Here is a 27,552-nt window from a genome sequence, read left to right on the forward strand (position 1 = left end):
ACACGGCCCGCTACCAAAACCTGCGGGCTCTCCTTCACTGCAGCCAACGTGAGTAAAACATTTAAACGTGTTAACCCTCGCAAGGCTGCAGGCCCAGACAGCATCCCCGGCCGCGTCCTCAGAGCATGCGCAGACCAGCTGGCTGGTGTGTTTACAGACATATTCAATCAATCCTTATCCCAATCTGCTGTCCCCACATGCTTCAAGAGGGCCACCATTGTTCCTGTTCCCAAGAAAGCTAAGGTAACTGAGCTAAATGACTACCGCCCTGTAGCACTCACTTCTGTCATCCTGAAGTGCTTTGAGAGACTAGTCAAGGACCATATCACCTCCACCCTACCTGTCACCCTAAACCCACTCCAATTTGCTTACCGCCCCAATAGGTCCACAGACGACGCAATCGCCATCACACTGCACAATGCCCTAACCCATCTGGACAAGAGGAATACCTATGTAAGAATGCTGTTCATGGATTACAGCTCAGCATTTAACACCACAGTACCCTCCAAACTCGTCATTAAGCTTGAGAGCCTGGGTCTTGACCCCGCCCTGTGCAACTGGGTCCTGGACTTCCTGACGGGCCGCCCCTAGGTGGTGAGGTTAGGTAACAACATCTCCACCCCGCTGATCCTCAACACTGTGCCCCCACAAGGGTGCGTTCTCAGCCCTCTCCTGTACTCCCTGTTCACCCACGACTGCGTGGCCATGCACGCCTCCAACTTAATCATCAAGTTTGCAGACGACACTACAGTGGTAGGCTTGATTACCAACAATGACGAGACGGCCTACAGGGAGGAGCTGAGGGCCCTCGGAGTGTGGTGTCAGGAAAATAACCTCACACTCAATGTCAACAAAAGAAAGGAGATGATCGTGGACTTCAGGAAACAGCAGAGGGTGCACCCCCCTATCCACATCGACGGGACAGTAGTGGAGAGGGTGGAGAGTTTTAAGTTCCTTGGCGTACACATCACGGACAAACTGAAATGGTCCACCCACACAGACAGCGTGGTGAAGAAGGCGCAGCAGCGCCTCTTCAACCTCACAAACTTTTACAGATGCACAATCGAGAGCATCCTGTCGGGCTGTATCACTGCCTGGTACGGCAACTGCTCCGCCCATAACCGGAAGGCTCTCCAGAGGGTAGTGAGGTCTGCACAACGCATCACCGGGTGCAAACTACCTGCCCTCCAGGACACCTACACCACCCGATGTCACAGGAAGGCCATAAATATCATCAAGGACAACCACCACCCGAGCCACTGCCTGTTCACCCCGCTATCATCCTGAAGCCGAGGTCAGTACAGGTGCATCAAAGCTGGGACCGAGAGACTGAAAAACAGCTTCTATCTCAAGGCCATCAGACTTCTAAACAGCCACCACTAACATTGAGTGGCTTCTGCCAACATACTGCCTCAACTCCAGCCACTTTAATAATGGAAAAATGTATGTAATCAATTTGTCACTAGCCACTTTATATCATGTTTACATACCCTACATTACTCATCTCATATGTATATACTGTACGCTATATCATCTACTGCATCTTACCATCTTGATGTAATGTATCACTAGCCACTTTAAACAATGCCACTTTATATGTTTTCATACACTACATTACTCAACTCATATGTATATACTGTACTCTTAACATCTACTGCATCTTGCCTATGCCGTTCGGCCATCACTCATTCATATATTTTTATGTACATATTCGTATTCATTCCTTTATACTTGTGTGTATAAGGTAGTTGTTGTGGAATTGTTAGGTTATATTTACTTGTTAGATATTACTGCATGGTCGGAACTAGAAGCACAAGCATTTCGCTACACTCGCATTAACACCTGCTAACCATGTGTATGTGACAAATCCATTTGATATGATTTGATATAAATGTAAAGGTAACTTAGCCAACGTATGCAGCGTTTATAGTGAATGTAGTCTCCTCTAACGCGGGAATATTGCCTTTGAATTTCAATTACGCTGTAATGCTGAACTTCAGCGAAACAGATTGAATCGAGCCCTTAATCTCTCAGTGAAGCAGTGTGTATAGCAGTGTGTATTCCAGTGTGTATTCCAAACGGCACCCTTTTCCCTATATAGTGCACTACTTCCCACTTTGGGCCCTGGTCAAAAAGTAGTACACTATAGGGAATACAGTAAGATGCCATTTGGGACACAGACACAGTGGTATAGAACAGAGTCAATGCTTTTCTCCTTGGCTTCCTATCATTTAATTAACTGTTCCCCAGTCCTGGGTTAAAATAAGATGCACGTACACGTGCCCTTAAAGTGGGATTTAAAACCAGCAGATAGCAGGATTGGAACATCCCAAAGTTCTCTCTGGATTGTATAAAATATGCTTTATCAATATGAAGGCAGAAGAAGGGGTACTGTAGAATGTTCCAGAGGTTGGTTGGTGTGATTTTGTGTTAAGATTGCTGTTTTATTTTATTATTATGAGCGCTCTGGTGAGTAAGATTTCCATTTAATTTATTGCAAATGGCAAATAAACTTGAAAGTTGATTTGAATGATGAGCACTATTTTAGGATAGGAACAGAGGGGTAAGGATGGTGTGTGTGTGTGTGTGTATTTGTATGTAGGGGAATAGGAGGTGGCCAAGCTGAGGAAAGGGGGGGGGTGATGGCAGAGATGGCTGAGTCTTTGTTCTCTCCATCTCCCAACGTTCTCAGAGGGGGTAGAGGATGCCTGTCAGCCAGCCAGGACATCCAGAAACACATGAGCTCATCCTGCTGGAACGCTGGCTTCATTTCCTCTTTGTCTACATCACACTTTAGGAATCACATCTACACCATACTGTGAGATGAGAAGCTTGGGGACATTTTCATTCATTCCCTAAAATTATTCTACACGGATGTTTAGCTTGTCTAATTTGATTAAAACAATTTGCTGAAATGTATTCTAAAATCTTTCCATATAGCTACATATCTTAACTTGTGTTTTAAAAGAAAGCATTTACTTTTTTATACTGACAATCCCCCTTAAATATTATCAGTATGCCCCTCATCTTGAATTTACGCTATTTTCAAAATGTTCCGCTTTTATTATGGTGTTCAAACTACTCGTCTCAATGACAGCCCTGATACTGTATGTTGTAGCCTGTAAAGACCGGAACAAAGCCAGAACGAGGTAGGTGTGAAATCGCTAGCTAGTTAGCTGTGGTGCGCTAGCAGCAGATCTATGGAGCTTGTTGTATCATTAGCGCCGTTTATACCTGGCGCTAACATGCATCCTTGGTCCTGATCTGAACCACATTCTGATTGTGCACAGACTTTCAGATATATGTCTACACGTGGTATTAAAATGTGTTTCTTATCCTTCCACTGTGTCTGCATTGTGACCAAATGTCCCTGTCCCTCCCTGTATGCAAATTATTTCACAAAATATTATTGATTTCCTTTAAAACACATATTGATGTCAAAAGTCAATGGCGCCAGCTGTCAATGATTTTAAAAGGCAGAATAATGATGATTTATATGCTTTTACTGTCCAGCTCCGTCTACACCTGTGAGAAATCCAGACGTAATGCGTGTCTGACTAACACCAGAGGTGGTCAGGAAGATCTGATCACAATCAGATCCCAATGTGCCTGACTACGGTCAGGAAGATCTGATCACAATCAGATCCCAATGTGCCTGACTACCACCAGAGGTGGTCAGGAAGATCTGATCACAATCAGATCCCAATGTGTCTTGTGATCATCTACACCCGTCTACAAATGTGGGCACAATCAAGATGTGGACACAATCAGTAAAAAGGAGGCTATTGTGATAATACTAGTTATAGTCTATAGAAGTGAGGCACGGATACGGTCAGTGCCTGAGAACAGCACTGTCCCTTTTATCTAAAGGTTCTATAGGGCATATACTGTATGCCGCTAGCCATTGAACCCTATTTGGTTCTTCACAGGGCCATTTCTTCTAGCAGTGTGCAGTATAGTGTTGATGAATGTTCCAGAAGTGAGGCAAGGATACGGTCGGTGCCTGGGAACAGAACTGTTCCTCTGATCACCTCTCCAAAGATGCAGCCCACAGACCACATGTCCACTGCAGCCAGACACAATCCCATACCAGTCACTCAGCATGTATGACACATGACACACAAACCAGTGGAGGCTGCTGAGGGGAGGATGGCTCATAATAATGGCCGGAACGGAGCAAATGGAATGGCACCAGACACCTGGAAACCATGGAAACCATGTGTTTGATGTATTTGATACCATTCCACTGATCCCGCTCCAGCCATTACCACAAGTCCGTCCTCCTCAAATATGGTGCCACAAACCTCCTGTGATACTAACTCCATCAACCACACACTGCGCCCAGACATACAACATGCCACATGTGTGTTCTAACAGGGCTTTTCTAAAGCACGGTAAAGCCAATCTCTAGTGCATATGAAGAGTTTCATTCCAAAATGCTACATCCATCCATTTTTCACTTTGTTTTTTTTTATTTTTTCATCAGAAATGAATGCTTATGGTTAGATTCATGTGTGTGTAAAAATGTTACTTTTCTCAGATTTTTTAATTAATAGATTATAGATATGTGTTAAAATGGGTTTTGTTTTTGCGAAGTGCTATTATTTCCATTGTTTAGCTGGAATGGAATGTTCGTATAGTCCCAGTCGGTATTAGAACGTCGAGGACCTGCCCGCCTGTGGGGAAAACAATCTGTGGTTACCAGGTTAACCCATTGGCTCACAGCAAAAACTTGACCTTTGTAACGGTCAACGGTTATGAAAATGGGCATGAGGTAAGCCCTACAATTAAGTGTTTCTAAGTAGTGAGAACGCTAGGGAGCAGGCAATGTTGAAAATGAATCTTTATAGACATGTTGTACTTTTATTTATTGTAGTTTTGTAATTGACTAAAACAGGCAGACAACAAGAAAATTGTGTTTGACAAAGGTCAAGATTTTGCTCCATGTGAGTGAGTGAGTGCTAGCTAGCTACCAACCAGAACATTAAGCTAGCCAGGACCAACAACACAAACAAACGGACTATACAGCTACAAGTAGTGAGTGGAGTTATAAACAGACTGTACTAAACATGTTAAATGTCTTACCTGTGATGAAATGTTTTCTACACTCATATCTACGTGTAGCCTGCTACAGGGCTCTTCTCACAGGATGTATTACCCCATGTGTCTATCCTGTGACTGTGATACATGGTGGTCTCACCTAGTGATCTTAAGATGAACGGACTAACTGTAAGTCGCTCTGGATAAAAGCATCTGCAAAATGACTAAAATGTCAAATCGTACTGGTTCATTTTAATTATTGTTTTTTTATATTGATGTCACAATTGCATCATTTTATACAGTTCTTTATTAAAAATGTACTTTTTTGTCACATTTGACTGTGTAAAACTTAGTAGTACTATTTATTTATCTGAGAGTGAGGCGGATATACTGCAGAGTTTCGAAACAAAACATAACTATTTGCATCTCTGAAATTAAAGTGACAGACATCAAACAAATACTTATCTGTCATTGAACAACCCCATGCCATGATTAGGTAGTGAAAAAACACAGCAATCTCTTTCATAAGTTCTTCAAACAATAAAAGCTAATTTACCAACATTTCTGAAAATGAATATATATCATTTTGGAATGAAACTTTTCATATGTTCTAGCTTGGTAAAATCCACTGTAAAAGCAACTTACAGATTTCACTCTGCTGGCATTTTGATTGGCATTGACTACCTTAAAATAATGACCACAATGGCTTTAGAATATATTCTGGATTCCCACAGTGTATACAACACGCACCAGGCAGACACACTCGCCACTAGAAATATATAAATTAAGAAAAGCATAAATATTCTGAGTGAGGAATGTGTCATTCTGCCAGAGGTACCAGAATAAATAGGTTGAATACAGGATGGATCATTTCTTTCTGGGTAAGAACGTACATTAAGCAATTTGTTAATATTACACACAGAACTTTTCAGAGAGGTTAATTCATGTATTAGATGGTGAATTAATAATACAATTATGGAAATATTAGAGTTATTATGAAGTCACAGCCAAGTTAGTTAGAGTCACTAGACCAACAACAGCCCAGTACCTAACAGAGGAGAACAGGTCAGTACCTAACAGAGGAGAACAGGTCAGTACCTAACAGAGGAGAACAGGTCAGTACCTAACAGAGGAGAACAGCCCAGTACCTAACAGAGGAGAACAGCCCAGTACCTAACAGAGGAGAACAGCCCAGTACCTAACAGAGGAGGACAGGTCAGTACCTAACAGAGAAGAACAGGTCAGTACCTAACAGAGGAGGACAGCCCAGTACCTAGGAGAACAGCCCAGTACCTAACAGAGGAGAACAGGTCAGTACCTAACAGAGGAGAACAGGTCAGTACCTAACAGAGGAGAACAGGTCAGTACCTAACAGAGGAGAACAAGTCAGTACCTAACAGAGGAGCCCAGTACCTAACAGAGGAGAACAGGTCAGTACCTAACAGAGGAGAACAGGTCAGTACCTAACAGAGGAGAACAGGTCAGTACCTAACAGAGGAGAACAGGCCAGTACCTAACAGAGGAGAACAGGTCAGTACCTAACAGAGGAGAACAGCCCAGTACCTAACAGAGGAGAACAGGTCAGTACCTAACAGAGGAGAACAGGTCAGTACCTAACAGAGGAGAACAGGTCAGTACCTAACAGAGGAGAACAGGTCAGTACCTAACAGAGGAGAACAGGTCAGTACCTAACAGAGCAGCCCAGTACCTAACAGAGGAGAACAGGTCAGTACCTAACAGAGGAGAACAGGTCAGTACCTAACAGAGGAGAACAGCCCAGTACCTAACAGAGGAGAACAGGTCAGTACCTAACAGAGGAGAACAGCCCAGTACCTAACAGAGGAGAACAGGTCAGTACCTAACAGAGGAGAACAGGTCAGTACCTAACAGAGGAGAACAGCCCAGTACCTAACAGAGGAGAACAGGTCAGTACCTAACAGAGGAGAACAGCCCAGTACCTAACAGAGGAGAACAGCCCAGTACCTAACAGAGGAGAACAGGTCAGTACCTAACAGAGGAGAACAGCCCAGTACCTAACAGAGGAGAACAGGTCAGTACCTAACAGAGGAGAACAGGTCAGTACCTAACAGAGGAGAACAGGTCAGTACCTAACAGAGGAGAACAGGTCAGTACCTAACAGAGGAGAACAGGTCAGTACCTAACAGAGGAGAACAGGTCAGTACCTAACAGAGCAGCCCAGTACCTAACAGAGGAGAACAGGTCAGTACCTAACAGAGGAGAACAGGTCAGTACCTAACAGAGGAGAACAGGTCAGTACCTAACAGAGGAGAACAGCCCAGTACCTAACAGAGGAGAACAGGTCAGTACCTAACAGAGGAGAACAGCCCAGTACCTAACAGAGGAGAACAGGTCAGTACCTAACAGAGGAGAACAGCCCAGTACCTAACAGAGGAGAACAGCCCAGTACCTAACAGAGGAGAACAGGTCAGTACCTAACAGAGAAGAACAGGTCAGTACCTAACAGAGGAGAACAGGTCAGTACCTAACAGAGGAGAACAGGTCAGTACCTAACAGAGCAGCCCAGTACCTAACAGAGGAGAACAGGTCAGTACCTAACAGAGGAGAACAGCCCAGTACCTAACAGAGGAGAACAGGTCAGTACCTAACAGAGGAGAACAGCCCAGTACCTAACAGAGGAGAACAGCCCAGTACCTAACAGAGGAGAACAGGTCAGTACCTAACAGAGGAGAACAGGTCAGTACCTAACAGAGGAGAACAGGTCAGTACCTAACAGAGCAGCCCAGTACCTAACAGAGGAGAACAGGTCAGTACCTAACAGAGGAGAACAGGTCAGTACCTAACAGAGGAGAACAGGTCAGTACCTAACAGAGGAGAACAGCCCAGTACCTAACAGAGGAGAACAGCCCAGTACCTAACAGAGGAGAACAGCCCAGTACCTAACAGAGGAGAACAGGTCAGTACCTAACAGAGGAGAACAGGTCAGTACCTAACAGAGGAGAACAGCCCAGTACCTAACAGAGGAGAACAGGTCAGTACCTAACAGAGGAGGACAGGTCAGTACCTAACAGAGGAGAACAGGTCAGTACCTAACAGAGGAGGACAGGTCAGTACCTAACAGAGGAGAACAGCCCAGTACCTAACAGAGGAGGACAGGTCAGTACCTAACAGAGGAGAACAGGTCAGTACCTAACAGAGGAGAACAGGTCAGTACCTAACAGAGGAGAACAGCCCAGTACCTAACAGAGGAGAACAGGTCAGTACCTAACAGAGGAGAACAGCCCAGTACCTAACAGAGGAGGACAGGTCAGTACCTAACAGAGGAGAACAGCCCAGTACCTAACAGAGGAGAACAGGTCAGTACCTAACAGAGGAGAACAGCCTAGTACCTAACAGAGGAGAACAGGTCAGTACCTAACAGAGGAGAACAGCCCAGTACCTAACAGAGGAGAACAGGTCAGTACCTAACAGAGGAGAACAGGTCAGTACCTAACAGAGGAGAACAGGTCAGTACCTAACAGAGGAGAACAGGTCAGTACCTAACAGAGGAGAACAGGTCAGTACCTAACAGAGGAGAACAGCCCAGTACCTAACAGAGGAGAACAGGTCAGTACCTAACAGAGGAGAACAGCCCAGTACCTAACAGAGGAGAACAGGTCAGTACCTAACAGAGGAGAACAGGTCAGTACCTAACAGAGGAGAACAGGTCAGTACCTAACAGAGGAGAACAGGTCAGTACCTAACAGAGGAGAACAGCCCAGTACCTAACAGAGGAGAACAGCCCAGTACCTAACAGAGGAGAACAGCCCAGTACCTAACAGAGGAGAACAGGTCAGTACCTAACAGAGCAGCCCAGTACCTAACAGAGGAGAACAGGTCAGTACCTAACAGAGGAGGACAGGTCAGTACCTAACAGAGGAGAACAGGTCAGTACCTAACAGAGGAGAACAGCCCAGTACCTAACAGAGGAGAACAGGTCAGTACCTAACAGAGGAGAACAGGTCAGTACCTAACAGAGGAGAACAGGTCAGTACCTAACAGAGGAGAACAGGTCAGTACCTAACAGAGGAGAAAAGGTCAGTACCTAACAGAGGAGAACAGGTCAGTACCTAACAGAGGAGAACAGCCCAGTACCTAACAGAGGAGAACAGGTCAGTACCTAACAGAGGAGAACAGGTCAGTACCTAACAGAGGAGAACAGCCCAGTACCTAACAGAGGAGAACAGCCCAGTACCTAACAGAGGAGAACAGCCCAGTACCTAACAGAGGAGAACAGCCCAGTACCTAACAGAGGAGAACAGCCCAGTACCTAACAGAGGAGAACAGGTCAGTACCTAACAGAGGAGAACAGGTCAGTACCTAACAGAGGAGAACAGGTCAGTACCTAACAGAGGAGAACAGGTCAGTACCTAACAGAGGAGAACAGGTCAGTACCTAACAGAGGAGAACAGGTCAGTACCTAACAGAGGAGAACAGGTCAGTACCTAACAGAGGAGAACAGCCCAGTACCTAACAGAGGAGAACAGCCCAGTACCTAACAGAGGAGAACAGGTCAGTACCTAACAGAGGAGGACAGGTCAGTACCTAACAGAGGAGAACAGGTCAGTACCTAACAGAGGAGAACAGGTCAGTACCTAACAGAGGAGAACAGCCCAGTACCTAACAGAGGAGAACAGGTCAGTACCTAACAGAGGAGAACAGGTCTGTACCTAACAGAGGAGAACAGCCCAGTACCTAACAGAGGAGAACAGGTCAGTACCTAACAGAGGAGAACAGCCCAGTACCTAACAGAGGAGAACAAGTCAGTACCTAACAGAGGAGAACAGGTCAGTACCTAACAGAGGAGGACAGGTCAGTACCTAACAGAGGAGAACAGGTCAGTACCTAACAGAGGAGGACAGGTCAGTACCTAACAGAGGAGAACAGCCCAGTACCTAACAGAGGAGAACAGGTCAGTACCTAACAGAGGAGAACAGGTCAGTACCTAACAGAGGAGGACAGGTCAGTACCTAACAGAGGAGAACAAGTCAGTACCTAACAGAGGAGAACAGGTCAGTACCTAACAGAGGAGAACAGCCCAGTACCTAACAGAGGAGAACAGCCCAGTACCTAACAGAGGAGAACAGGTCAGTACCTAACAGAGGAGAACAGCCCAGTACCTAACAGAGGAGAACAGGTCAGTACCTAACAGAGGAGAACAGCCCAGTACCTAACAGAGGAGAACAGGTCAGTACCTAACAGAGGAGAACAGGTCAGTACCTAACAGAGGAGAACAGGTCAGTACCTAACAGAGGAGAACAGGTCAGTACCTAACAGAGGAGAACAGCCCAGTACCTAACAGAGGAGAACAGGTCAGTACCTAACAGAGGAGAACAGGTCAGTACCTAACAGAGGAGAACAGGTCAGTACCTAACAGAGGAGAACAGCCCAGTACCTAACAGAGGAGGACAGGTCAGTACCTAACAGAGGAGAACAGGTCAGTACCTAACAGATGGCGACAGGAAAGGTATCGATTCACGTTCCGAGAGTCTGAGAAGAATCATTGAAAAATACACGTATAAAGAATTGGGCCAATGGTAGGATTTGATGTACGTACTCTACTTCCTTTAGTTTGATACAAATCACTTATTAAATACCTGTTCATCCAAATTTTACAGGCACAAATCTTAGACCGGGATTCAAAGAATGGCATATTAAAGCACAGTAACAGACTATTATTGGTAATTTACGCTTGCACAGCGTTTACCACGAAAGCGATCTCTGCGAATGTTGGGGGAAATAGCCTTTAAAATATGTTTTGTCAGCAGCATAGTGTCCTGCACTATAGCAGATTGGATTGAATGCTGGCCTTATTCTTTGATCAAGATCAACTGACATTATGTATATTATCTTAGTAAGTAAGGATACAGTCCCGGCCAGGGAACAGAATTTTGTGACGCACCATTTCTCCCATAATGCACCCCACCGACCATATATCCACTGCAGGTACAGAGACAGAGAGTGAGAGATAAGTCAGAGGTTAGCATTAGAAAAGAAAACCGTAGGCTCTTTCTCAGTTCCTCTTTCCCTGCATCCTTTCTCCTCGCCTCTTTATCAAAACGTATTAGTCGTGAAGCTCCAAGGTCCCTAAGTCCCTCCCCTAGGTCCCTCCCCTAGGTCCCTCCCCTCGGAACCCTCCCCTCGGAACCCTCCACTAGGTCCCTCCCCTCGGAACCCTCCACTAGGTCCCTCCCCTCGGAACCCTCCCCTCGGAACCCTCCCCTAGGTCCTTCCCCTCGGAACCCTCCCCTCGGAAACCTTCCCTAGGACCCTCCCCTCAGAACCCTCCACTAGGACCCTCCCCTCAGAACCCTCCACTAGGTCCCTCCACTAGGTCCCTCCCCTCGGAATCCTCCCCTAGGTCCCTACCCTCGGAACCCTCCCCTAGGTCCCTCCCCTCGGAACCCTCCCCTAAGTCCCTCCCATCAGAACCCTCCACTAGGTCCCTCCCCTCGGAACCCTACCCTCGGAACCCTCCACTAGGTCCCTCCCCTCGGAACCCTCCCCTCAGAACCCTCCCCTCGGAATCCTCCCCTAGGTCCCTCCCCTCGGAACCCTCCCCTCGGAACCCTCCCCTCTGAACCCTCCCCTAGGTCCCTCCCCTCGGAACCCTCCCCTCGGAACCCTCCCCTCGGAACCCTCCACTAGGTCCCTCCCCTCGGAACCCTCCCCTCGGAACCCTCCCCTCAGAACCCTCCCCTCAGAACCCTCCCCTCGGAACCCTCCCCTCGGAACCCTCCCCTCAGAACCCTCCCGTCGGAACCCTCCACTAGGTCCCTCCCCTCGGAACCCTCCCCTCAGAACCCTCCCCTCAGAACCCTCCCGTCGGAACCCTCCACTAGGTCCCTCCCCTCGGAACCCTCCCCTCGGAATTCTCCCTAGGTCCCTCCCCTCGGAACCCTCCCCTCGGAACCCTCCCCTCGGAATTCTCCCTAGGTCCCTCCCCTCGGAACCCTCAAGTTCTCCTCCAATGCGTTTTGAGAAGGTGGCAAGGATAGGATACATCAAATATGTGAGAAATCAAGGAAAGAGGAATTGAGAAAGAGATGTTGTTGACAGAGCGTGGGAAACAGAGAGTGATTTGGTTATTCAGACTATAATTAGTAAGAGACGTAGCACGCAGATAAATTACTATTCCATTAATGAAGAGAGAGAGAGAAGAAGAAGCCAGTCTCCTGGGGCTTGGCTGGTGGCAGGAAATCCATGGCCTCACCTCCTGGCCTCTCACCCTACAGGCCTCCGTCTAGTAGTGTATTCATGAGCGTAGAGCCAAGGTTACCCACTCACCACTGCTTGTGGTTTACTTAAGCATGTATTTACTCCATGATGTGGAGAGGCTGTCAGAGGCCCCTGCTGTCTACAGACCACTGACTGTAGACATATTCTGACTTAGAGTCATAAAGAAGAGGTTACACTACCACGCCAGAGGAGTCCGTGGGTTAGTTAAAGAATTAGAACACATCTTAAAGTATTAGAACACATCTTACAGTATTAGAACACATCTTAAAGTATTAGAACACATCTTACAGTATTAGAACACATCTTAAAGTATTAGAACACATCTTAAAGTATTAGAATACATCCCAGCAGTAGCATGTTACAGTGTCAGAACACCAGAACCCCCTCTAGAACCTGTCTTACCGTTCTCTTTGTACCCCATGCCCAGGATGACCTCTGGGGCTCTGTAGTACCTCGTCACCACGTACGGGGTCATCATGAAGCTGGTGCCTGCAGTCCTAGCCAAGCCAAAGTCCAGGATCTTCAGCGTACAATCAGATTTCACCACTATATTGCTAGGTTTCAGGTCCTTTGGGGAAAGCAACAACAAGAGATGAGGGTTACTGAGGTAAAACTTTAACAGGTGGTGCTAGCTACTATAGTATGTTTAAATGTCTACAGATGGCATATCCCAGCAGGCAGAAGCAGTTGCAATGATGTCATTTACATCAGCTTTGCCCACTGGGCTATAAGCAGTGTAATGTTCAGCATGATTAAAGTCCTGTTTCATATCTGAAAAAGGACAGAAATAGAATTACATTCATTTTTCTCCACAATTTCGTGATATCCAATTGGTAGTTACAGTCTTGTCCCATCGCTGCAACTCCCCTACGGACTCGGGAGAGGCGAAGGTTGAGAGCCATGCGTCCTCTGAAACAGGACCCTGCCAAGCCACACAGCATCTTGACACACTGCTCGCTTAACCCGGAAGCCAGCCGCACCAATGTGTTGGAGGAAACAATGTACACCTGGCGACCATGTTAGCGTGCACTGCGCCTGGCCCGCCATAGGAGTCGCTAGTGCGCGATGGGACAAGAACATCCCGTCCGGCCAAACCCTCCCCTAACCCAGACGACCCTGGGCCAATAGTGCGTCGCCCCATGGGTCTACCGGTCGCGGCCGGCTGCGACAGAGCCTGGACTCGAACCAAGATCTCTAGTGCCACAGCTAGCCTTAGACCCCTGCACCACTTGGGAGTCATAGAATTACATTCTATTTATTATATTTCTACAACTGACACCATCTCACCCTGTGAATGATGCCTGCGGAGTGGCGGTGTTTGATGCCACACACACACACACACACACACACACACACACACACACACACACACACACACACACACACACACACACACACACACACACACACACACACACACACAGAGAGAGAGAGAGAGGCCATCTCACCCTGTGAATGATGCCAGCGGAGTGCAGGTGTTTGATGCCACACAGCATCTGGTAGAGCAGGTAAGACATTCTCTCATGGTCCAGCTCCATCTGGATCACCTGGCACAGGTTGGCATCCATCAGCTCCATACACAGGTACCTGACAGAGTGACACTGTTAGTAAGAAGAGACGTGGGATACGTTCGGGCCAGACAGATGTAAAAGTTAGAGCTCCGAAACCGATAAGACATGTTTTCACAACTAGTAGTAAACACCCTGAGTTGGCATTTGAATATGGCGGGAAAAGAAATGATATAATATCCAGAATGAAGAAGAGGTCTGAGAACTAGGCCTACATGACCTGAAGGGAGATCCTTTAAACCCAAGAGGCTCTAGTTGAATCTATCATTCTGCCTCTCATTCCTTTCTCTTCTACTCCTCATCACAATGGACACCCTCTGTGCAGTGCCAGAGCATCAACGGGATTCTGCATAGTCTTTGTATTAAGGCCGGGGCTGCGAATACAGAGTTCCATTCTGGAAATCTTTTTCTTCAAAGCTAAGGATCTCTTTTCTACACACGCGTGTCTTTACTCAGCCTCTTATTTAAATGACCCTTTATTTAACTAGACAAGTCAGTTAACAACAAATTCTTCTTTACAATGACGGCCTACATTTGAGTTAGGGGAGTGGGGGACCCCCCCGGCCAAACCCTCCCCTAACTCAGACGACGCTGGGCCAATTGTGCGCCGCCCTATGGGACTCCTGATCACGGCCAGTTGTGACACAGCCTGTGAACGAACCAGGATCTGTCGTGATGCCTCTAGCACTGCAATGCGGTGTGTTAGACCGCTGCGCCACTCGGGAGACCCTTCTGAACCATGGTGATGTAGCCTGTGTCTCAGCCTCATATTTCTGAACAGCTGAAATAAAAACATTCAAGGCCATTATGAAGGCTAGTACCTTCTCTGTCTGTTGTAATGGATATTGCAGTGGCACAAGCAGAATGCAGTTCCCTACACGTTGCATTGGAGCAAAAACAATCCTGTTTTTTTGTGATGATGCAGGCTAATCTTGATAGTTGCTGCCATATCGTAGCCAGAGCTGCTGAAAAATAACACTACTACTTTGACTGTCTGCCTCCTGCTTAGCAAATGTTTTCAAATGATAATTTAAAAAAAAAACATTTAAATCAATAATTAGGATGCGTTGCGTGTCTGTGTCTTGCTTGTGTTTGATATGCTGCCGAGATATCTGCATGTAACTCCTCAGTGGGTTTTTCATTGGGAGTTTGTATGAACATGTTGATCAGTTCTTCTGTGTACAACAGGAAGTTTGTAGGTTACACCAGACAATGGTGTTCATCGCTGATCAAGGAGGAGGCAGCAGCTACATAAAAAAATCTGACACATGAGCACAAACAACCGTATATTTAGACACGAAAAATCCGGTTTCCGGAAAATCCAGAACCGCAGCCACTCCACTGATTCATGGCCGTCATCGTGTCCGTTACCGTCTTGAGCAGCTTTTCATCTCATCTCAATGTCCTGGTGTAACCGGTGTGAAATGGCTAGCTAGTCAATGTCCTGGTGTAACCGGTGTGAAATGGCTAGCTAGTTAACGGTGCGCGCTCGTAGCGTTTCAAACGGTGACGTCACTCACTCGGAGATCTTGAAGTAGTTGTTTCTCTTCCTCTGATCTCCAAGCTTTTGTGACGCGATAGGTAACGATGCTTCTTGGGAGGCAGTTGTTGATGTGTTCAGAGGGTCCCCTGGTCCAAGCCCAGCTCGGGGTAAGGAGAGGGACGGAAGCAACAGTGTTCCACTGACACACTCAATCGATGGAACTGGAAAGTGCATTTGCCCAGTTTCCAGTATATATATATATATATATATATATATATAAAATGTTTTAGTTTTTACTTTGCAATAAAGTACATATAATTACCTAGAATTGTACATGTATTCATACATTTGAGATTCATAAAATCTATTTGCACATTTTTCAGATTTGAAATTCCTACCAGACTAATAGACAGGAATATAGTGAAGATAAACTTCTTTAGACAAGCATGGTGCATTCCATTACCTGCAGTACCATCAGTCTACAAATTCATTCATCGGTCAGTACAACGACAGACAGAACCGAAGGCTTCACATTACACTTCACTACCACCTTCACAGACTTCAGTCTCACTGCTTCTTTTCTCAAATGAATAAGTCTTGAAGGTACGTAACAATTTAGCTTGTCTGTTGTTAAATCAAAGTAATATGTCACATTAAAAGTCAGATTAAATGAAAATACAGTTTTCCCTGCATGCTCTCTGAGTGATCTCACAATTGTTCATTTTTTCTCTGAACGTTTATTGGTACTTACACATCCTGGAAGTCTTCTAATGATTTCTGTGGTGTGAAAACATTTAATAAACTGATGATCTGAAAGAGATGGATAGAAACAAAACATTTAATAAACTGATGATCTGAAAGAGAGGGACAAACAGAGAGAGAACTGGGGCAACATTCAGACTCAGTTTAATGTTCCAGTCTATGTACAGTAAGCTACAACATTAACAGCTATTTACATTTCAAATGCTTATGACTTTAGCCATATTTTTTTTGTATAGGTTCATAATGATGCAGCGCCACACTGCAGTGACTGGGAGGTTAAAGTAAAAAGGGAATTCCTATGGACAAAGGCAAAATAAAAACAAAGGCAAAAATCCTGACTGGTTGCAAACCTTCCTGGCACGGAAATTGCTCGGCCTCCGACCGCAAGGCACTACAGAGGGTAGTGCGTACGGCCCAGTATATCACTGGGACCAAGCTTCCTGCAATCCAGGACCTCTATACCAGGCAGTGTCAGAGGAAGGCCCTAAAAATTATCAAAGACCCCAGCCACCCCAGTCATAGACTGTTCTCTCTGCTACCGCATGGCAAGCGGTACCGGAGCGCCAAGTCTAGGACAAAAAGGCTTCTCAACAGTTTTTACCCCCAAGCCATAAGACTCCTGAACAGGTAATCAAATGGCTACCCGAACTATTTGCATTGTGTGCCCCCCCAACCCCTCTTTTTTACGCTGCTGCTACTCTCTGTTTATCATATATGCATAGTCACTTTAACTATACATTCATGTACATATTACCTCAATTGGGCCGACCAACCAGTGCTCCCGCACATTGGCTAACCCGGCTATCTGCATTGTGTCCTTCCACCCACCAACCCCTCTTTTACGCTACTGCTACTCTCTGTTCATCATATATGCATAGTCACTTTAACCATATCTACATGTACATACTACCTCAATCAGCCTGACTAACCGGTGTCTGTATGTAGCCTCGCTACTGTTATTTTTCACTTGCTTTTGACTGTTGTTTTATTTCTTTACTTCCCTATTGTTCACCTAAAACCTTTTTTGCACTATTGGTTAGAGCCTGTAAGTAAGCATTTCACTGTAAGGTCTACACCTGTTGTATTCGGCGCACGTGACAAATAAACTTTGATTTGATTTGAATAATACGACCACACACACACAGACACAATCAAGCGCGCGCACACACACACACACACACACACACACACACACACACACACACACACACACACACACACACACACACACACACACATCTTGTTATTTGCTTAAACGAGACATAACATTGTAACTCACGTTTTTGTGATTGACACATTTCATGAGCACCAGTTCCCTGTATGCCCTCTTGGCATGGGTCTGGTTCTGAAAGGGTCTGCTGAGCTTCTTGATGGCCACGTTCCTGTCGAGGACCGCATCGTACCCGGCACTGCAGAGAGCACAGGAGAAAACAGAGATTTACAACTATGTCGTTGTACCAGTCAAACTGCCATGGTCCAAGGGGCTTTGTTTGTTCTACAGTAGTTCTATTTGTATGTGACAAAACAGGTCATCTACAGTAAGAAAATAAGTAATCTACAGTAAGAAAACAAGTAATCTACAGTGACAAAACAGGTATTCTACAGTAAGAAAACAGGTATTCTACAGTAAGAAAACAGGTATTCTACAGTGAGAAAACAGGTATTCTACAGTGAGAAAACAGGTATTCTACAGTGAGAAAACAGGTATTCTACAGTGAGAAAACAGGTAATCTACAGTGAGAAAACAGGTATTCTACAGTGAGAAAACAGGTAATCTACAGTGAGAAAACAGGTAATCTACAGTGAGAAAACAGGTAATCTACAGTAAGAAAACAGGTATTCTACAGTGAGAAAACAGGTAATCTACAGTGAGAAAACAGGCAATCTACAGTAAGAAAACAGGTATTCTACAGTGAGAAAACAGGTAATCTACAGTGAGAAAACAGGTAATCTACAGTAAGAAAACAGGTCATCTACAGTGAGAAAACAGGTAATCTACAGTAAGAAACGAGGTAATCTACAGTGAGAAAACAGGTCATCTAAAGTAAGAAAACAGGTATTCTACAGTGAGAAAACAGGCAATCTACAGCAAGAGGGCCTCCCAAGTGGCACAGCGGTCTAAGGCACTGCATTGCAGTGCTCGCTGTGTCTCTACAGATCCTGGCTCAAATATAAACTGCTGCTAATCACTGCTGCTAATCACTAAATGGCTGATACACTGTGTTCACAAAAGCCCTCAAAGAAATAGAGATTAGCAACATTATTTCAGGATGTTACTCTAATAAAGCGGGCGCCTGTTACTCTAATAAAGCGGGCGCCTGGTGAGATTGGACATTGTCTACCATAACTGCGTTGGGAGGTCACGTGTGGCCTGCACATATAGTAAACAATTACATTTATAGAAGCCATGCAAGTAGCCTAAAGGATGTTTTCAATTAGGAACTGTATTGTTGAGTAAATATGGCAGTCTGCTAGCATTGTGACGACTGGTCTAATGTATGAATGAAGCCAGAGAGTTGATATGTCACACGGGCATTTTGTATTTTTTTTGCATCTGGGCTAATTTACCCTTCTATTTCTCAGCATATCCTCTCACCAGTTGTGATACGGTATGTAGAGGGATTATTAGGGAGGCTGTGGCCTTCTTTTTGATCACTCATCTGTTTGCAATGGCATGGTAGGAGAACCCAACACACACACACACACACACACACACACACACACACACACACACACACACACACACACACACACACACTAAGCGTTGATGATTGATCATGCAGGTAGCAGAGCAGAGAAGGCTGCAGAGAAACCAGATTTAGACATTGAACATCGTTTAACAGTTTCATTTCACGTCACGCTGTTCATAGAAATCATTCATTATAATTTACCGGTTTCTCGCCATTGTCCAGGGAAACGAGAATGGATTTGGGCGGGAAATCTCTGAAATCTCAGTAACCCAGTTCCCGCTATTAATCCCTAATCCAGAACAGAGGAAGATGGTCGACATAGAAAATGGTCTTTTCTCAAACTTGAGGGAAAATGGAGTCGGTAATTTTACAATCATACATTCAGCTGTAACTCACTGTATTATGCATCCCAAATGGTACCCTATTCCCTATACGCGAGTGTACAAAACATTAAGAACACCTGCTCTTTCCATGACATAGACTGACCAGGTGAATCCAGGTCAATTCTATGATCCCTTATTGATGTCACTTGTTAAATCCACTTCAATTAGTGTAAATGAAGAGACAGATTAAAGAAGGATTTTTAAGCCTCGAGACAATTGAGACATGGATTGTGTATGTGTGTCATTCAGAGAGTGAACGGGCAAGACAAAACATTTAAATGCCTTTGAACAGGGTATGGTAGTAGGTGCCAGGCACACCGGTTTAAGTCAAGAACTGCAACGCGGCTGGGTTTTTTACACTCAACAGTTTCCCATGTGTATCAAGAATGGTCCACCACCCAAAGGACATCCAGCCAACTTCACACCAACTGTAGGAAGCATTGGAGTCAACATGGGCCAGCATCCCTGTGGAACGCTTTCGACACCTCATAGAGTCCATTCCCCGATGTATTGAGGCTGTTCTGAGGGGAAAAGGGGAAGTGCAACTCAATATTAGGAAGATGTCCTTAATGTTTTGTACACTTAGTGTATAATGCACTACATTTGACCAGAGCCTTATAAAGTAGTGCACTATACATGCATGCATAAGGTATAGGGTGCCAGTTGGGGGTACAACCATACTGTTCTGAGACAGGCTATTCAGTGGGGGTACAGTCATACTGTTCTGAGACAGGCTGTTCAGTGGGGGTACAGTCATACTGTTCTGAGACAGGCTGTTCAGTGGGGGTACAGTCATACTGTTCTGAGACAGGCTGTTCAGTGGGGGTACAGCCATACTGTTCTGAGACAGGCTGTTCAGTGGGGGTACAGCCATACTGTTCTGAGACAGGCTGTTCAGTGGGGGTACAGTCATACTGTTCTGAGACAGGCTGTTCAGTGGGGGTACAGCCATACTGTTCTGAGACAGGCTGTTCAGTGGGGGTACAGTCATACTGTTCTGAGACAGGCTGTTCAGTGGGGGTACAGCCATACTGTTCTGAGACAGGCTGTTCAGTGGGGGTACAGTCATACTGTTCTGAGACAGGCTGTTCAGTGGGGGTACAGCCATACTGTTCTGAGACAGGCTGTTCAGTGGGGGTACAGCCATACTGTTCTGAGACAGGCTGTTCAGTGGGGGTACAGTCATACTGTTCTGAGACAGGCTGTTCAGTGGGGGTACAGCCATACTGTTCTGAGACAGGCTGTTCAGTGGTGGTACAGCCATACTGTTCTGAGACAGGCTGTTCAGTGGTGGTACAGTCATACTGTTCTGAGACAGGCTGTTCAGCAGTAAACAATTGGCCCATTATAAAAAGCTTACGTTAGCTGGGTATACATTTCTATTACGGACAACTATTGACTTTCACAGCCAGGTGGCATATTGACTTTCACAGCCAGGTGGCATGTTGACTTTCACAGCCAGGTGGCATATTGACTTTCACAGCCAGGTGGCATATTGACTTTCACAGCCAGGTGGCATATTGACTTTCACAGCCAGGTGGCATATTGACTTTCACAGCCAGGTGGCATATTGACTTTCACAGCCAGGTGGCATATTGACTTTCACAGCCAGGTGGCATATTGACTTTCACAGCCAGGTGGCATATTGCGAAAGCACAAGGCATGGCTGAGATCATTTAACACACACTACTAGACCAGGGTAGTGGTGGAAGGACCAGGGTAGTGGTGGAAGGACCAGGGTAGTGGTGGAGACAGCTTTTTCCACTCTTCAGATCCTGTGATTGTTATGATGATGAATGATTCAGATTCACAGTCAACCAGTGTGAACTCTCATCTGGTGTCAACAGTCAGGTTATATCACTGATACGTCAAACAAAGACGTGCTGTTCTCATAGATATACAATAATACATTGTGTTCTCTATTTAATCCTATGAGTGTTATATCATCCATTACTTCCTAGTCATCATTCACAGACAGCTGTTGTCTAGGTGATGACAAGCAAAGAGGAGTTAGAGAGAGTGACGGATCATCTATGTATAGACAGAGAGGATCTGATATCAAAATCAGAGCTCTGGTTTTAAAAGCATCTGTCGAGGGGCAGGAAGACTGCACTGCTATCCTCCCAGTCTATTTTCCTCCCTGTCTGTGTCTCTCCTTACAGTGGTTCTTCCTTTAAAAGTTGCGTTGTACTGCAGCACACCTTGCGGGTAGCCGCAGAATTCTATGGCGCGTTATTTAAGTGTCAGCCATTGTTGCCATTAATGCTAGTTAGTGCTAGTTTGGCCACCAGAGGGCATCTTTGAGAAGCATTTGACTGTTGTTAATATTGGCTGTACTTGAGAATTTAAAACCTTTTTTTGTAAGAACATAGTTTATGGGATTAAGAAATTTTGCTTAATTAATTTGATTAATATTATGGTGTTTCTATCCAAGAAAAAAAAAAACCTCAGGGTTTCCGAAAATATGGCTTTACAACGTGACCGGTGAAGAGCAAAATAATCTTAACATTTCCACACGCTAATTGTAGGCTAACCAATACCAAAACGGAGATTCAGTGAAAATAAAAATCAAGACCAGTCCCCATGCTTGTCTCAGAGCAGCGCAAAATGGTGCTGAAATAGTTGACCACACGCGGGTAACTATTGCTTCAAATCCTATTATAACAATTGAATGACTTTGGGTGTTCTGTTAGGCAACAATTTGTTGCCTTCATTAGCCTACTTTATTCTGAAAAATTCATCCGTAACTCTGCCAAGCCTACAAGCAAAGATGAACAGGTGAAGGCCATCAAGACATTTTGGCTTGAGAAACGGACAAATACATTGATCATCTCAGCAAGGTTTTTACCCGTGGTCATGGAGCTGGGGGGAAGTGCAACTAAAATGTAGCTGAGATGTACTGTACAGTACTTGAAATAAACATCTGCATTTTGAAAGTATTTTTTATTGTTATTTTATGAACGAAAGCATAAAGATGTTGATGAATAGATACTGTGTAAAACTTTAGAGTACTTTTAGCATTGAATACATTGCAAGTTGGGGGGATTTTCACACCTACAGTAGCCGGGCTATTAAACTAATCGTTGGATAACAGATCGGCCCTCGGAACTCATTAAGAGGTGTCTTCTGTCTTCAATATGCTTTAAATGCCACAATGTCACAAATAATCTAACACACACAACAGGAGCAGATTCACTTGGTCAAAACAGAGTCTATTGTCCTGCTGATAGTTGAAATAAACATCTGCATTTTGAAGAGTATTTTTATCATTCTTTTATTAACGAAAGCATAAAGATGTTGATGAAGAAATACTGTACAGTATATGCTTTATCTGACATTTTGCAGTTGCATGATGTTTGTAGTTAGAAATGTAAAACTTTAGAGTACTTAATACATTGCAAGTTGGGGGGATTTTTTTTCACACCTACTCGAGCTATTAGACTATCCTTTTGTAAAGGTGGAAGAGTCTATTGTCAGGCTAATAGCCTGACAATAGATGGAAACGTTGTTTGCACCCATAGGTTTTAGGCCTGCAGTAGGTTATAATTATCCATGCCTTCTGGGAATGTTTAAATGTCCAAAAGTTATGGGTGGAGTTAGAATTTTGGCTGTCAAAAGTATTAAAATCAACCAATGTCAGCCTATAAATGCTTTATTATCCAAATGTTTAAAGTGCGTGTGGGCGACGGAGAGAATGCATTTGACTGTTTTTAATATTAGCGCTTTCAGGAGGAACGGAAAATTGGGTGTCAATTCATAAACCATGTGCCATATTTTCATCAAGGACATGTTGTTTGCAGAGTCCCCAAACAGAAGGTGGAGTTCCAGAGCTCACAGGTTGAGCCTGGCATGGATTGTGACTCCATCTCGTTCCTCGCCCACTCTTCAATGCCTCATTCTCCGCCTGACTCTACGCCAATGCCACCTGACTCTCAGCCAATGACGTGACTCTCAGCCAATACCACCTGGCTCTGGACCAATGCATCGGCTGATTCATTTTACAATCACGGCTAAAGCGATTTAATTAAGGGTTTCAGTTAGGATAATATGGGGCTGTACAACGGGACCGGTCGAGAGAACTGTAAATACAAATCTGATTGATTTATCAAGACCAGTCCCCATGCTCTGTAATTCAGTAATAGTAATAATAATAATCGTTGGATAACAGATCGGATCGTGGAACTCATTAAGAGGTGGCTTCCATCTTCATTATAATCATTAATTCAAAAGGTTAAACCCATAGGTCTAAGGCCTGTAGTAGATTATAATAAACTGAAAATTGCGTGTCAATTCATAAAGCATGTGCCACGGAATCGGTACATCAAAAATCTCTTCCCAACTATTTTGCAATCTATATGGCACAGTTGTCCATTTTATTTGTCCTTAAATGAAACTGGTATATATTTTATTTATCCCAATTTTATTTAACCAATTTTGGTCTTTAACGCAGGGCCGACAGATAAGTTCCTTACTTCTGTCTTTTCTGGTTGATTAAACTGAGGGAGAGAAACCAAAAGCCCACCGTGCCTATTTTTCGAAAATGTCAAGGGAAATTCCCCCTTTGTATTTACCCAAGTTCTCTCTTAACTCCAGGACCACTGACATTTTTTTTTTAAATTGTTGCCTGATGCAGGACTCTAGTGCCAGAGAAGAGAGACTCTCAGACTGAATTAATTGCCATAGTTTAGACTACCGATAGATCAGCGTTCTAACTCCCCCTTGTGATAGTGTTGTGCAATGACAGAATGACACCATCTACCACTAACGGTCGCGGCATAAGTTGTAACTTTTAAAGAAAGAAACACTGTACATTTCTCTCTCTCTCTCTATTTCTCTCGCTTTCTCTCCCTCTCTATCGCTCTCTCTGTCTCGCTTCCTCTCCCTCTCTCGATACCCCCTCTCTTCCTCTGTCTCTCTCTAACCCTCTCTCTCTGTCTCTCTCTCCCCTCCCTATAACCCCCCCCTCTCTCTTTCTTTCTCCCTCTCCCTATAACCCCCCTCTCTCTCTTTCTCTCTCTCTCTCTCTCTCTATATATATATATATATATATATATATATACTGCTCAAAAAAATAAAGGGAACACTTAAACAACACATCCTACATCTGAATGAAAGAAATAATCTTATTAAATACTTTTTTCTTTACATAGTTGAATGTGCTGACAACAAAATCACACAAAAATAATCAATGGAAATCCAATTTATCAACCCATGGAGGTCTGGATTTGGAGTCACACTCAAAATTAAAGTGGAAAACCACACTACAGGCTGATCCAACTTTGATGTAATGTCCTTAAAACAAGTCAAAATGAGGCTCAGTAGTGTGTGTGGCCTCCACGTGCCTGTATGACCTCCCTACAACGCCTGGGCATGCTCCTGATGAGGTGGCGGATGGTCTCCTGAGGGATCTCCTCCCAGACCTGGACTAAAGCATCCGCCAACTCCTGGACAGTCTGTGGTGCAACGTGGCGTTGGTGGATGGAGCGAGACATGATGTCCCAGTGTATATATATATATATATCCCTCTCTCTCCCCTTCTCCCTCTCTCTCTCTCCTTCTCCCTCTCTCTCTCCTCCCTAAACCCCCTCTCTATCCCTATACCGCCTCTTCTCTCTCTCTCTCTACCCCCTCTCCCCCTCTCCCTCTCTCTCTCCCGATACCCCCTCTCTCCCTCTCTCTCCCTATAACCCCCTCTCTCTGTCTCTCTCTCCTTATAACTCCCCCTCTCTCTCTATACCCCCCCCTCTCTCTTCTTCTCCCTCTCCTTCTCTCTCCTTCTCCCTCTCCACTCCCTATACCCCCCTCTCTATCCCTATACCCCCACCCTTCTATCTCTCTCGCTCTCTCTCCTGTCTCTCTCTCCTGTGTCTGGCTCAGCTCAGGAAAACATGTTGTGCTCATTAACAATGCAACAGCAGCAGGCAGCCTCCTGAAATACAGGATTGGAAAGGCTACTGGGACAGATGCTATGCTGTCTGACCGTAAAATGAAAACAATGCTTAGCTAATACAACACAATGATTATCTAATATTATACAATGCTATGCTAATACCACACAATGCTTAGCTAATACAACACAATGGTTATCTAAAATGACACAATGCTATGCTAATACCACACAATCCTTAGCTAATAAAACACAATGCTTAGCTAATACAACACAATGGTTATCTAAAATGACACAATGCTATGCTAATACCACACAATAGTTAGCTAATACAACACAATGGTTATCTAAAACGACACAATGCTATGCTAATACCACACAATGCTTAGCTAATACAACACAATGGTTATCTAAAATGACACAATGCTATGCTAATACCACACAATAGTTAGCTAATAAAACACAATGCTTGGCTAAAACAACACAATGATTCACATGATTATGTTTCATGATGTTCATGAAAACATCTCATAATCTGTCATTTGGTCACTTGAAAAATACAACAGTGCTTTAACAACATATGTTAAAAAGTCATTCAGGATTACAAGGAATTTACCACAATCCTCCATGAAATGCCTCCTGGGTATAGGGAGAAAGCATGATAGTCATACAGACTAACTAGTGTTTTCATGAGACGCTGTCACTACATTTTTAGCCATCGACACACACGCACACACGCACGCACGCACGCACACACACACACACACACACACACACACACACACACACACACACACACACACACACACACACACACACACACACACACACACACACACACACACTGACACACACACACGACGTCAAGTAACCTGTAACCAGTCAGTAACCTGTAACCAGTCAGTAACCTGTAACCAGTCAGTAACCTTTAACCAGTCAGTAACCTGTAACCAGTCAGTAACCTGTAACCAGTCTGTAACCTGTAACCAGTCAGTAACCTGTAACCAGTCAGTAACCTTTAACCAGTCAGTAACCTGTAACGAGTCTGTAACCTGTAACCAGTCAGTAACCTGTAACCAGTCAGTAACCTGTAACCAGTCTGTAACCTGTAACCAGTCAGTAACCCTTAACCAGTCAGTAACCTTTTAGGACCCGTGTCAGTTGTAGTTTCAGTAGCAGTAGTAGATTCCCCTGACTGACCCCAAGGCTCCTGTCAGAACAGCCTCCAGAAACATCATATCAACCATCATACCAACCATCACTCCAACCATCATACCAAACATCACTCCAACCATCATACCAACCATCATACCAACCATCATACCAACCATCTTTCTAACCATCATTCCAACCATCATTCCAACCATCAAACCAACCATCATTCCAACCATCAAACCAACCATCATTCTAACCATCATACCAACCATCATACCAACCATATTTCTAACCATCATTCCAACCATCATTCCAACCATCAAACCAACCATCATTCCAACCATCAAACCAACCATCATTCTAACCATCATACCAACCATCAAACCAACCATCATTCTAACCATCATACCAACCATCATACCAACCATCAAACCAACTTTCATACCAACCATCAATCAGGTCTTACATGTCCTACCCTCTCCCTCCTACCCTCCCTCTGCCCCCCCTCCTCAACCCCCCCACCCCCCCCTCCAGTTCCAGTTAGCGGGCCTTATAGTCTATGTGCTAGAGATAATTCAACTTTAATGGCCTACAGTCACCGTTCCCCTGGGATTATAGGAATATTTGTACCAGGAAGCTATTTGTACGGCGGCTGCTTTGTGTCAACAGTGTGTGTGTGTGTGTGTGTGTGTGTGTGTGTGTGTGTGTGTGTGTGTGTGTGTGTGTGTGTGTGTGTCTCTACACCCTATGCTGACTCAGCACAATCTCATCACAGCAGAATAGAAGCTATTTATCAAACTACCAGGCCCCCAGATGTATGAGGAATATTAGGCTGTTACATTACTATTCAGACACCAGGGCCCCAGACGTACAAATCCTCTACAATGTCAGTGTCTGTCATACGAACCGACAGGGGAACCGACAGGGGAACCGACAGAGGAACCGACAGGGGAACCGACAGGGGAACCGACAGAGGAACCGACAGGGGAACCGACAGAGGAACCGACAGGGGAACGAGAATATTCAGCTACAGCACATCTCAGAATAATCAATATATCGGAATACATTGTAGTCAGCCGAGAGAGCCATGGCCGAGAGAGACATGGCCGAGAGAGCTTTCCTTCATCATTTCTATATTGACATTCAAAACAATATCAAGAAACCTTGTGTTGTAAAAAAAAAAAGACTCTACAATATAAAGAGTAGCGTTTGAACTGGGGAGGTATTCTCTGGGTTACTACATGATTCCATATGTGTTATTTCATAGTTTTGATGTTTTCACTATTATTCTACAATGTAGAAAATAGTCAAAATTAAGAAAAAGCCT

The 27,552-nt window shown here is 44.7% G+C and overlaps 1 protein-coding gene across 12 annotated transcripts in view; it reads right to left on the bottom strand.

Annotated features, from left to right (window-relative positions):
* mapk10 (mitogen-activated protein kinase 10) overlaps positions 1 to 27,552 on the bottom strand; it is a 115,199-nt gene that overhangs the window by 37,842 nt on the left and 49,805 nt on the right. For 10 of the 12 annotated variants that reach the window (XM_014138909.2, XM_014138915.2, XM_045692623.1 and 7 more), the window contains 5 exons: positions 17,390 to 17,519; positions 16,100 to 16,158; positions 13,746 to 13,884; positions 12,700 to 12,865; positions 10,927 to 10,998 (listed from right to left, as the gene is read on the bottom strand). In XM_014138909.2, coding sequence (XP_013994384.1) covers positions 10,927 to 10,998; positions 12,700 to 12,865; positions 13,746 to 13,884; positions 16,100 to 16,158; positions 17,390 to 17,519 — 566 coding nt within the window. Of the gene's footprint in view, positions 1 to 3,994; positions 4,067 to 10,926; positions 10,999 to 12,699; positions 12,866 to 13,745; positions 13,885 to 16,099; positions 16,159 to 17,389; positions 17,520 to 27,552 lie in introns of all 12 variants that reach the window. The other 2 variants (XM_014138910.2, XM_014138907.2) reach the window with 1 other exon arrangement.

Source organism: Salmo salar, chromosome ssa13 (assembly GCF_905237065.1).
Source record: "Salmo salar chromosome ssa13, Ssal_v3.1, whole genome shotgun sequence".
Lineage (NCBI taxonomy): Eukaryota > Metazoa > Chordata > Actinopteri > Salmoniformes > Salmonidae > Salmo > Salmo salar.